Source organism: Solenopsis invicta, chromosome 3, assembly GCF_016802725.1.
Source record: "Solenopsis invicta isolate M01_SB chromosome 3, UNIL_Sinv_3.0, whole genome shotgun sequence".
In the NCBI taxonomy this organism is placed as follows: Eukaryota; Metazoa; Arthropoda; class Insecta; order Hymenoptera; family Formicidae; genus Solenopsis; species Solenopsis invicta.
In genome coordinates, this window is record NC_052666.1 from 29,026,698 (window position 1) to 29,040,098 (window position 13,401).

The 13,401-nt window shown below is 45.6% G+C and overlaps 1 protein-coding gene across 15 annotated transcripts in view; it reads right to left on the reverse strand.

The window, feature by feature from the left end:
* LOC105199392 (glutamate-gated chloride channel) overlaps positions 1-13,401 on the reverse strand; it is a 73,060-nt gene that overhangs the window by 24,130 nt on the left and 35,529 nt on the right. For 11 of the 15 annotated variants that reach the window (XM_011166482.3, XM_026133872.2, XM_011166484.3 and 8 more), the window contains exons 2-3: positions 13,064-13,131; positions 12,120-12,229 (exon numbers count right to left, since the gene is read on the reverse strand). In XM_011166482.3, coding sequence (XP_011164784.1) covers positions 12,120-12,229; positions 13,064-13,131 — 178 coding nt within the window. Of the gene's footprint in view, positions 1-5,350; positions 5,419-6,877; positions 7,006-12,119; positions 12,230-13,063; positions 13,132-13,401 lie in introns of those variants that run through there. The other 4 variants (XM_026133875.2, XM_039446591.1, XM_011166480.3 and 1 more) reach the window with 2 other exon arrangements.

Consider the following 13,401-nt stretch of genomic DNA (forward strand, 5'->3'; position numbering starts at 1 on the left):
CGTAACGCGAAGATAAACGCTGCTAGAAGCGCTCCGCTTCTAATTCGTCCATTCAAGTCTCATCCGATTGAATCGCGTTTAGCCTTGGCGTTTGGCGAGCTACGTTCGATCGCATGGAGAGAAATTCGTGTTCAGCAGTAAATTCAGGTGGGGAAACGCGATCCGTAGATCGCGGAAAATCTCCACCTTCCTTATATAGTATACGCGTTTTCTTCGTTTCATGACCGTGTGCGGTCGAATGGCTTTCCTCGAATCGTTTTACCACGGGGATATTTATCCGCGGGAACGAAAAAGTCTCGTCGTCGCTCATTGAGAAATTGCGACCGCGGAAATAATGCATTACGATGCGCGGGGAGGAAGGAACGTCGTCGAGCGCGCTCTCTATTCCGTGAATTTCGTAGAATCCTCCTGCTGCGCGAAATATATCGGTCGCGCGATACCGCGAAACGAATTCTCTCGTACACCCGCTTGTTTACTCGCACGGAACACCCGCGCGTTCCCGAAGGTAATAGCCGGTGTCGGGAATAATCGATACACGCGGGACGAACGACGCGAATCGACGAGATACGGATCAACGGAAGCTAAATAAATTGTGCGCGCCGGCATACAATCGAGCGAGTTGAAATATGAAAGATCGGATAAGCGGAAACGCGATGAAAAATCGATGACAACCGCCGCCACCGCCGCCGCCGTCGTCGTCGCCGGGACATATCTGACGACGTGCCTCTCACGGTAGCGTCGAATTTAAGCCGATCTCGGGGGCGAATCAGGAACTCCGCGATCCGACAAAGTGCGCGGATTTCACCCCAACGGTACAAGATATCGGTACAGATATTCTACAATATTCCTAATATCGTACGAATATTCGTACAATATCGTAATATCGTACATATATTCGCACGATATCATGTACTTTTAGGATATGTAGCATCCGCGTATATTTGCAGGAATGAATTTTTTGCCTGCCTTTTTCTTCAACCCAAAACTCCCTGAAGCACAAAAATCTCGAAATATACTCTATACAGAACGAACGTACACAGAGCAAAATCGCAAAGAGATGTAGAATCGATGAAAATATTCATGCCGCGAGGGACAGTTGGAACTTCGTTTGCTTGAACGGCGGTTTCGAGCATCGTCTCTCTTTTGTGCGCGCGAACCAAGAAGAGAGCTTCGGGGGGAGGGGAAAGAAAAAAATTGACGCGCGCCTTAGACACGAATAAAAGTGGAAAGGAAAAAAAAAGATATATATCTCTCTTTCTTTCTCCATGGAAGAGGCGAGAGAGGCTCGCCGGGATTTCTTTGCTCGGAACGGCAGAAAACTTGGAGAGTGCCGCCCCTGTTTGCGACTCCGGCGCGTTATTATCGAACGAAATTTCCATGTTGCCATCACGGTCCGATTAGTGTCAAAGCGGGACGACCGCGGCCGCCCTTTGAACGAGTTTACGCACAAAAAATGCGAATACATGACGCGCGTCCAACGTCGCGCGGTCACGGAACGTGAGGTTTCGACATGCTCGGAAGGTGCATTGTTTCGGATAGCGAACTCCGTCGCAACGTGCGTCAACACGTCGAGACGTTGAACGCCTTCGCGCGTCAATCGTCGCCGAAGTTACGCCACGTTTGACGATAGATTAGAAATTGACGCCACGTTGAAACATCGGCGTCACACATGCACACACACACACACACACACACACACACAAACACACACACACACACGCACACGCACACACATACAGCGTGGAAAATGTACGACCGTTGCTTCACAAGAAAGGTGGAATAACACGCGATCTGCAAGCCTAAATATTTCAATCGGTTGGCAATTGATTTATTTTCTAGGTGGGCGACGCGCGCGCGGTGCCCTTTCGATTTCTAAATTATTCCGAGAATAATGTAAGTCTCTTCGCGGAGAGAGAGCTATTCTCATCGCCGTATCACCTATCGAAACGCTCTCGTTCGACAGCTGCACCCGTCAGATTTTAGATATCAGAATTATTCAGAACGATATAGAATCTATGTCACAGATTAATAAGTTGACCGTCCCAATTTTAATCCGCGTATCGCGGATCTCTATATCGACCCAACTAATTTTATGAAGATTGAACCGCGTCTTATTCCAATCAGATCTGTGGACTGTCAGCAAAACGGCCGGCGGGCAATCGACAGCTATCGGAAGAGCGATTATAGCAACTCGCGGTGGTGTCGTCATTATCAGTGGTTTAACCGCGTTTAAACGTTGGCGAGCGTTGGTGTCAGCATCACACGATCGGCGGATGCATTCTCTCTCCCCCCCCCTCTCTCTCTCTCTCTCTCTCTTGTTATGTCATCATCGTAGGAAATCTAGCAACTCTGTCCGTAGCAGCATAAACGTGCCAGCCGTATCGTCCTGAGCCATACAGAGTGTTTGCGTACCATTCCGCCCTACATGAACCAGGACAAGACGTCGGACACGCAGTGCTCATCGTCGCCGTCGTAGTCATCGTCGTCATCGTCATCGTCATCGTCGTCGTCGATTATCACCTCGACCTACTTTTAAAATGTTTTAAATCCGTGATCTCGTCACGTGAAACGCGCAAAGAGGGAAATGTTACGAATAATCCGACCTCCTCGTTCCGGAAGCACGAAAGCCTACAAGTTCAAGGCGTCTTTGCAGAGATCAGCCGTGGGGCAAGAACGAATCCTTGCTTAAAAAAAAAAAATCGTATTCCGACGAAAGACACTATTTTTAACATCCATAAAATCGAATCGCGTAAATGCGATTATCGACGCGAATAAAAAATTTATATTTTCTTCTATTTAAATATCCTTTCTATTTAAATATCCTTAAACGGAGACGATGAGACAATTATTTACAGTGCGCAGAAAAAAAAAGTAAGTATTTGTTCTATAAAGTAAAAGAGTGTTTATTCAATCCGATATTGTCAAAATGTAATTGCAATTGTATAAAATGGCGAATGTAATCTATATACTTTTACAATACACATTTAATTAGTTGCAAGGAGATCTTTCTGCAAGACTTTCGTCATTGTAGAAACTTTCCCTCGGTTATCACCTGCGAAAGTATCGAACGGTATCAATACTCGTGTTGTTGGAAGGCAAAGTTTCGAAACCAGAGTAGAATTTAAGTGTCCCCAAGTTTTCGTGATAAATTCTCTCTTGTCGAAAAGCAATTGGCATAAAGTGGATCGACTCGCTTGTACTCTGACCGTAAGCAACGTATTCTTTGCGCAAGAAAGAAACGGGGGAATATACAGCTTTCCGCTACAGAGGGAGAGCGACGCTGACATTTGAAATTTAATTATTTACGTCGTGTACTGCAGAGTACGTTTGCGAATTTTCGTAAGACGCGCGCACACACAATCGGTCGATCTGTGACATATAAGTACAGCATAGAACCAATATAATTTCGTTATTTAATTTATTAATACATCGAGATGAAGAGACTCTACTATCTTTAGACAGGTTTATACCTCGACTATCCCGAGGAATAAATAATGCTCTCGCTCCTCGAATCTATCGATGATCGCCATCAAATTTTTAAGTCAAGCGTTTCGCAGTGCCCTGTATATATATGATACTCCAGACCGATCGATCGTCCCTTCGTGAAATCGCTCTTTGATCTGGTACTCGCGGTGGTGCTCGCAGCGTGAGCTTTTACGCGGAGAAGAGGTCGAACACGAAGAGGCCTTTCCGACCCTTAGGTAAACCTAGCACGTTCGCTTCGCGTATACCGAACGAACGGGAGTACAGAAACGCACTCTCCCCGATGTAACTTCTCGACGTGCATTTCCGTGTGTGGCCCGAGCGGCCGCACTGGTACGTGTAATCTCATTATCCATTGTGAAACACAAGTTTTGCTTTGCACTCTCTCTCTCTCTCTCTCTCTCTCTCTCTCTCTCTCTCTCTCGACAGGGTGCAACGGGCCGGCCGATCGTCCCTTCGCGAAATCGCGTTGAGTGTTTTCCCACTGTGAGCATTGCGAGGAGTTTTCCGAACAATACAAGAGTCTGACAGATTTCTTAAGGAATATCCTTTTATATAGCCCCTGTGCGCGCGCGCGCGCGCTTCTCCTTTTTCTTTTCTCTCTTATCTTGGAAAAATCCTCGTGGAGGGACGCGTCGTTTTATAAGTTCCACGTGTCAAACTCGGAACTCGATATAGCTCGCCGCCCCGCCCCGACCCGCTTCGCTCCGCTCCGTTCCGCAATAACGAGGGAGACCGAGAGAAATAAGATTACTTTTGGGACGGAATTCCCCTTCGGTAGCGTTACTTAGATTGAGGCACGCGGTATGGTTAAAGATCAACGTGCGGCCGAGCGGCTGTTGCGAGCGACTGCAAAAAAACTAACGACCTGTGGTCAGTGACGTCGGAGGCTCGCTAGGAAGTGCGGACGGGGAGGGAGTCCAAGGTACGATCACGCGTATTACCGAGCGCGACCATATCTTCGATTCTCTCCCCATCCGCATCCTCGCAAATCCGATTTGGGTATTGCTCTTTCGTTCGGCCACTCCTTTCGTCCGTCCGATGCGACGTAACTAACATACGCAAAATGTATATAAGCTGGAATGCCACATGCCTGCGTCTATGCTATAAAGTGCTAGAGTTTCTGGGGTGAGGTTTCTCGGGCGCTTTGGTCAAAGGTAGTGTGGTGGTGATGTGGTGGTAGTAGCGGTGGTCGGTCCGTGTGGATGTGGTGTTCCTTCGAGAAGAGGCTCTGCTAGCGGTGGTGGCTAGCAACGAGGCGAGGCGAGGCGAAGGCGAGGCGAGGCGAGGCGAGGCGAGGCGAGGCGAGGCTAGGCTAGGCGAGGCGAGGCGAGGCGAGGCGAGGCGAGGCGAGGCGAGGCGAGGCGAGGCGAGGCGAAAGGGCAATGAGGGACTAGGGGGCAAAAGAGCGTGGGTGAAGGAGGACAAGATGCTGCTGCTGCTGACCGGTACTCTGCTACGTTGCTGTTCACTACTATATGTTGCATGTGTTGTTGCTACCGCATTTGCCAGCCTGCCTGGTCTTTCTCCAAGGTAGTATCGAGGTAGTCTCGTCGCTGCCGCCGCTGCCGCTGCGCCGTCATCCGGTTGCTGGATTTTCGCTCTTTCCCTCTGATTTCGTTCTTCCTTTCGCACACATACACGCGCACGCACTCGCACACGCACACGCACACGCCAACACACTCTTTGACTTCGAGATCAAGACCGCCTAAACCTACTTTTGCGCCTACTGCGTTTTTGCAAAGTGACAGAGACAAATAAAGAAAGGGGTTAATCGCGTCGGCAAGAGAAGAAACGGCGAGTTGCGGCCAGTTGCGGTTTCAAAAGGCTTTGTTTTATTGTGTTATTAGCGTTTATATATACTTACCATCTTGATGTCACTAATTGTCGCAATGCTTCGCACAAACAGGTTTACCCGGACAATGGCCGGCCCATCTAAGGGCAAAAATAATACAGCTCCCTTTTAGTGAGTCAGCATTTCTGGTGGCTTACATACTCTACTGGAATGTGCCCGACATTATCTTTTACCGCGCTTTCGTTGACTACTAATTTATGCGATTCCCACTGAGTCTCTCGATGCGACTCAGGGCTCTGTTCGAAGGACAGGTGCGGAATGATCGAGAGTGAGTCGAATCAGTTACGTCGTTGAAACTTGATTGAGATCCGAGTCACGCAGTACTGTCAATATCGAGGGATAACCGTTCTATAGGCGCTTCACCCCTTCTCTCAACCCCACCCCCTATTTTCCTCGAGGACCGGCTATTTGGGGATTAGCACGGAGGTCACGTACTTGGGATGACACCTCAAGAATTTAAGATACCACGAAAAAACTGTAAAGTCATGGAAAAAGATTGGCGCGAGGTACAGCGATTTGTAAAAAGTAAAGGCGGAGAGAAACTCTTCTGGAAAGCCCCCTTGAAAAAGCTGGGAGCAGCGTCGCCGTCGCCGCCGCCGCCGTGCGTCGCCGTCGCCGCCGCCGCCGCTGCCGTCGTCGAGGAAAATTTTGTAAGAGTCCCTTTCCTGTCGTTACCTAATTATGACGCGCTATAACAAATTGCGGGATCGTGACTCACGTGAATTACATACCTGGGCACGGTTCTCGCGTGCGGACTTTAATCTGGAACAGTATTTAAACCTCAATCGATTCATGTATCTCACGACATACATCTCACGATAAGAATTGTTTTCGTTCGCCTCTCGTGACAGCTCGATGAGAAGTGCGGTGCATAAACTGTCAAGTAAGCTTTGGACTGTGAGATATATGTGTTGTCTAGCGTTGTATGTCCAGGTAATTATCATCTATTTAATACACTCGAACGCGTGCGATTCATATAGGCGTGCAAGAATTCCAAGAGATTTCGCGAACATTTCGAGAGTGACGGTGAGTTCGCGAAGCGCATCAAGCATTTTTTTCCTCGATATCTCTCGGTCGAACACGATTGTCACAGTGCGGCCGAACTTGTTTGCGTCAAGTTATTTTGCGTGCCAAGCGGTACACCGCGCGTGCATCTCGCGTTTGCATAAGACGAAAATCGTGGAATGAGATAAATAGATGGACGGCTGCTTTAATTATACGCGACAAATGCCCTCCCACGTTACCTCTCTCGTCTAACATCTCGACGACGTTTCTCTTTGAGACGAAATCTCTCGCAGCAGTTAGTGTCGTGATCCTCATTATAGTCCACGTGGCGAGGGTCCAACGCGAAATCCGGTCGCGGCCTGCCAAATCCGGCCGCGGATAAATCCCATAACTGCATTGGACGGCGTGCCGATCGCGAGCCAGGGACTCCAGCCAAATCGATGCTGCGTGTATGTTTACCTCTCTCTCTCCCCTCCCTCCCGCCCCTACGCTCTCGCATCCACGCGACTCTCTTTCCGTTATGTGTGTTAACACCTGTTCCGACAGGCACCCGAGCGTCTCTCTCACCCTTCGCCCGTAAACTTTCGATCGCGGAACAACGATTGAGTCGTAATGCAAACACGAACGTGTGCAAATATGTACGTACATACGTGCCTGTTAACGCGTCTCAATCGATGGGATTTTTATTTGGTTAACGTTTACCGTGTCTCCCCGCGTTCTCCCATGCACTTCTTAGCCTCTCTCCCTTCGTGTTTAATCGAAAGCACTCGAACTATCTTGCCGCTCTCCACGCGATCAACGTTGGGAAAAGACTAATTTGATCTCGCGAAATATGCAACGCGGAACGTTGAATAAAAGCAAAATAAACGAGTGCCTCTAGTTTAAAAAAAAAAAAAAAGCAATATACGCGTGCTCCGTTTAATTCAACATTAATGCTAAATGCGTTAAAACCGTTCCAAATTTGCCGCTCGGCGAAGAGTTAATTGACAAATAACGTGTGTAGAAATAAAGTTGTAACACGACTTTATGTAAAAGTTCTCATTCAATCACCGAGCAACGTGAGCCCTTGATGGCTCGTTAAAGGTGATATTCAATCTTCATTCATTATTTTCACCCTGATTTCGTTTGTAAAATTTCATTTGTACACAACAATGCTCGCTTGTTTCCCTGACATTTCAGCCATTTCGTGCATTCATACGCGCATGATTGGCGTATCTAGACCAGCTTTATATGGATTTGATTGAAAAGACGAATTCCTTCTCTTCCACCGTAGCGAGCTTAACCGTGTGACAGACTGGCGTGATTAATTACTTGGCAGTTCATAATTCGGCAACAAAATCCCCTGCAGTTCCGCTAGCGCTCGCGTTCACGTATTTCCCATCTTTTCGCCCCTGTTTCAGTTATGAATCTTCTCCAAGTCACTTACGCTCGTTACCGTCGCATACGGTAGTTAGTATTCAGCCTAGATTTGCGCGGACCGTTTTACAGACGGAAGAGAGGGGAGTCGCGCATAAGATACAGCTAATTCGCAACCACAAAGGATATAGGTATGCGGATAGCGTAATGTTCTCTCTAATGCAGAGACCCACCATTGTGCTCGTCGCCCAAGACTGGATTCTGTCTCAAGCGGCAGCTTGACATTTAATAACAACCATTTTCCTACAACGCATCTTTGTTTGCTGAATTTAATTTTCGTAAGGCAGGCCAACAGTACATTGCCTTTTTGGCGCGAACGCAGAAACATGTCAGTAGGAAACTAATCGAAGCTATATTTTACGATTTATTTGTACGGCTAGTTTCCGCGTACCGAACATTTGCATTCCATTACTTGCGTTATGTAGCGAGATTCTTTGACCAAGATAAGAATAATTTCTCAAGAAAATAATTTCTGATTTTCTTGTTAAAAAAGTTCAAGTATCGGATATTTGATTCTCAAGTGAAGACTCAAAGAGATACTTAATGTAAAAAAAAAAAAGAAAAAAAAATGGAATTTTCCAAAACGAGTCTTGTTAAGAGAACCAATTCGAACTTTATTAATATAGTTTAACGGACGAGCGAATTTTGGATGGTTTTATATTAAGTGACACTTTGTTCCTCCCGGATGGAATAAAGCGTCTTCTTCTTTCGGAAGAGGTACTCGAATCCTCGAAATCAATTACCCTCGCGTGAGACCAGGAGAGTATGTAAAATGCCTCCGCGCGTAATTATTCCTTTTTTTTTTCTTTTACTTGCCCACTTGTCCAATCGATAAATTCCTGTTCGCCCCTACTGCAAATAAATTTGCGAGTATCGCAAGTATAACTAATGCAAAGACATTGGGCGAAAGATTGAACGACAACAGTTCATCAAGATTGTAATATAAATTGACTGCACCGGCGGACATTGCGAGCGTAAATAGTGTGTTTGATCGATATTCGAATCACGTAATTCATTACGCCGTTACATATTGCAGCATGTTAATTGTAGGCCAAGCGCAAATATAAGTTCCGCAGACCCATAAATTACAGATCTATCGTTGGCTAACGCCACCAAAGATTTATGAAAATAAATCGTAATTTTCGGACGACCTATATCCATTCCTTCAGTGAAAATGTCAACTTTGGCATTAACGCGACGTCAAGACGCGCTTTATTACTCATTCAAAGTGATGTACGTAAAATGCATTTATTTTTAAAAATTGGCAAAAATTGCAAATGTATTTTTTTTTTAATTTAGTAGAGTTGTTTTCTTAATGCTAAAACTGCAAAATTTTACTTAGCAGTAATTAACGGTTTAATAATTTGAAGCTGTGGTCATAACTCGAATGTAAATGTCAATGCGACAGGTGCACAAGTATAATTTAGAGAGATGAGAAAACACACGAAAATATTTGCCAAATTTGGGATGATTTCGTCATTCTCGAGGATAAGGGTAAAAACAAAATACGTCGATATTCGCTCTTGCCTAATCGAGCGAGAGCGAAGGAGAATGACGAGAGTTTGGAGGGTGCATGACGCCGGACTCGAACGCGTCATACGTGGCACATTTACCGCTTTCGTGGTCGATTAACCCCGCGCGAACGTCATCGACGATAAACCGATCGTGATTACGGACGGGGCGAAATTACGAATGTGCGATCGATCGATCGAAGGACATACGACTATCTCCAAATTATGCCCGGAGGGGCACGGATACTAGGACAGATACTCGGCACAGAGTATTAATATCCTCGCATCGCACCGCACCGCACCGCACCGCATCCCATCGTATCGCATCGCATCGCATCGTATCGTATCGCATCACATCGCATCGCATCGTATCGTATCGTATCCAATCGCATCGCCTCGGGTTAGGTGCGCAATCTTGAAACGATGTTCTTCTCCCAGCCGTTCAGAAGTGGCGGCCGGGCACGAAGCGCTATGAATTTCCACCCTTCTATCGTACACCCGGCGATGGCAAAAACTCACGAGCGAGCGAGCGAGCGAGCGAGCGAGCGAGCGCACACTCACGGCGCTGATACTCCAACGATAAAATTAACGAGCGTCGTTTATCCCTGAGGCACGCGATCCGACTTTTAAGCGCCGCCCGCAGCCCGCCGCGTCGCGCCGCGCCGCTCAACAGTCGGGGGATAGTGCAGCCGAACGCGAAATGTGCGGGCGGATGCCTGCGCCCCCGAAGACCCGCGATTAAAGAGACCCTTTATTACCGCGCGACACGCCTATAAACAGGTGATAAAGAAATTACATAAATCGCTTTCTTCCGAGTTTCAGAACGATACCAGGGTGCACGCGCCTACGGTAGGCACGCGGCGCGTGCTTAGAGAGTATTTTAACCGTATTCGTTCGTTTAACTGCTACACATAATTGCGCTCGGTACGATTTACTTAATCCCTCTTTCACACCTGCCTGCAAGGAGGATACAGTTTCCATCGTAATTTCAATTCTAAGCTCGGCAACGTCGATTGCGTCGTCTCTCTCTCTCTCTCTCTCTCTCCCTCTCTCTAAAGATTCATGTATAATAAATTGTAACTAAGTACTTTCTCAAATTTGTCATTTGTAAATTATCTTTTGTTCCGCGAACAATAAATGGTATTGTACCAAAGTGTTATTATGCAGCATTAATCAACCTTTTAGCACACAAATAGATGTTACGCGTTGTCGTATCTCGCTAAGTAAAAGTCAGTCGAGGAAAGATAATTTGATACGACGGGTAAATTTTTGCGGATGTCGCAACACCGAGTGTTGTAAACATGCGGAATGATAATATCTTACAGATTATTCTCTTTGGCAACCCAAAACTGGCGACGATGCGTAAAGCTTATTTTTAACACTCAAACGTAATAAACACACGAGCGGGTGTTATTTAATTATGTTTGATATAATTATCGTTGTACTCGGTCCCGTACAGCTTAAGAAGCTAATCGGTTTCGATAAACGCGGCTGGACCAAGCAAATGTCGTTTCCCTCGTCGCCGCTGATACGAGGCAACGTTTCACATTTCTCTACTTGGCCTCGTTTATTTATCACGCCGACGATATATCCCGAATTGCCCTTCCGTTCGACCCGCTGACTGCAGAAATCGCGATATTTGCAGTTGATGATCGATATCGAAATTCTATCCGCGAGCCACTCGCCGCGTCGCGGATCAAAATTGCCTTATCACAAAAAAGGGAAAAAAAGATCGATATACCTTTTTGCGCGTAATGTGGAGGAGATTGGAAAACTATTTCGGTCAAATTACGTGTCATTTCGTGGACACGTTGCTTGGAGATACGCCGAGATGAATACGTGAAAAGCCGTTTCATTGTCGTCAGATCATCGCGTAAAGTGCTCTCTCGTTAACATTTGCCCTCTCCCTCTTGTCGGAAAACAACAGATCAACCTATGCTTCATCACGGTATACGATAAACCGGTTTATAATAAGAATTCACGTGTTTTCTTCATGCTCTCTTCGGAATTAGAAAAGATTTGTCGGAACTAAATCTTTCTTTGTACACACATAAAGTTATTATATATAATATGATGCATACAGAATAACATATAAAATTATAACTTTCTAATGAAGAAACATTTGTACCGTCAGATTGTGCAAATCTTCCAATTTGCTCGCACATTTTTGCCGAGCCATTAGTATAAAGAGGAAGAATATCGTACGGAGGGAAGGAATGGTGCACGACGCATCCAAGAGACAGTCGCAAGAATATAATATCGCGAATAATGTTCAGCAAGTCTCGGAGACTTCCCGAGACTGATCGTGGCTCGTTTTGAACGCGAGGCCGCTCAAAACGTTCAGTACGTCGCTCGCATTCGCGAAGTTTTCGAAGAAATTTCTCACCGCTCGGTATGCATTCACTCGGTACGGACGTGCGGAAAATTCTCGCAATTCATCTCGCTCGCTTATTATACATACATGCATATATTATATATTATATATATATATACATACATATATATATACATATATATATATAAAATATAATATAATATCACGCATTGTCAATGAACTCGCGCGCTCGTCTGCGTCGCAATAACGACGACGTAGATCGTGTTTGCATCGCGCATTCAATTCTCCGCACTCGGCGAGACTTAAGCCTTTCTCGCCGCAACGTGCGTGCGTATCTTTCCGTTGCCCCATTTCCTCCGTTTTCCTTCCCGCTTCCTTACATTTTTTTTTTGTTTACACCCTCACGTTCACATTTCTCGGCTGATTCGCCGCGAGATGTCGGTACAAAATTACGGTACATGGTGAGGATGGGCAGAGGAAGTAAACAGGGACTCACAAGAATCTCTATATTTACCTGTTCCGTTCTCCCCGCTCGGCCGGATGCGCGCATCGTATCGGCCTGGTCCTAGGATGTTGTCGAGCACTTGCTTCTCCTTCTCCCGAAAGTTCACTTTCTGCGTACATCTGGAAGAATATACCAACAGCACCGTCGGTATCATAAAGGAAAAATAATCTAGTTTCTGAAAAGAAAATTCTACTGCCCTACTTGTCGCCGTAAATAGATAAAGATTGATAAAATTATAGAAAACACATTTGTTACATTGTAGAAAATAATTTATATAATTCGTTTGAAATTTCAGAAGAGAGATTTATTTATAAGTTTACCGTATATTTTAATGTATGTTATATACATATATATGTATGCATATGCGTATTTTCAGATTTCTCAAATATTTTTCGTGTTACGCGACACAAAGTTATAAATAGAATTCTATTCAACACGCGAATTGCAGAACGCAGTTTAAAGTGGAGTTCTTTTTTTAAAGAAAAATGTACACGTCGTCGGAAGGCATACGTGCATTCGCAAATCGTCCTTTTAAATTTTTAAAATTATTTTACAAATGCCATCTCGTTCGATTTTGCTCGTGCATCCGGCATACCAAATTTCGGATCGTTCAATTCGTGCATCCGCATACAAAATTTCGGAGCAGGTTGGTCCGCTCATAAACTTTAGTTCCGTATAAACTTTATGCACCATAGCAATAATCCTGTGGGTCAATAACATGCGTTTTTACGAGCCACAAGTGTTCGCTCGCAGAATTATGTTTCAATCGCCAGAGATGCTCTCGCAGAATCTTGTCTTTTGACGTCGTTCCAAAAGCGCAACTATTTTATTATTAATTCACAAGGCGTCAACGTGAGTCGATGGAACGCCATCGAGGCAAAACTTATACGCGAGAGACTGCCAGTAACAATTTGACACACGCTTCATTGACGTCCGTCAATGAAACAACCTACCTCGATGGATGCAGCAGGACCGCTAGTAACACCAGTAACGGTAATACTCCAGGCCACATTGCGCCGGCCTGCAACCGAACAAGATACACACATCTTCACAAAAATTCAATGGTGGAACGAATCCCTACGCGGACTCGCATTAGCGATGATTAAACTTGTATCTCACACCGCACCGATGCAATCTACGTAATTACTCCCCTGCGGCTGCGATATCTCACCTTTATTTAGACTCGTTTTTATTTTAGTTATCGGCATCGTGCCAAGTATTAAAAAAAAAATTAAAAAAAAAACACGTGCCTGCTGTTTTTCTGCCGGAAAACCACTCGAAACCACAAAGG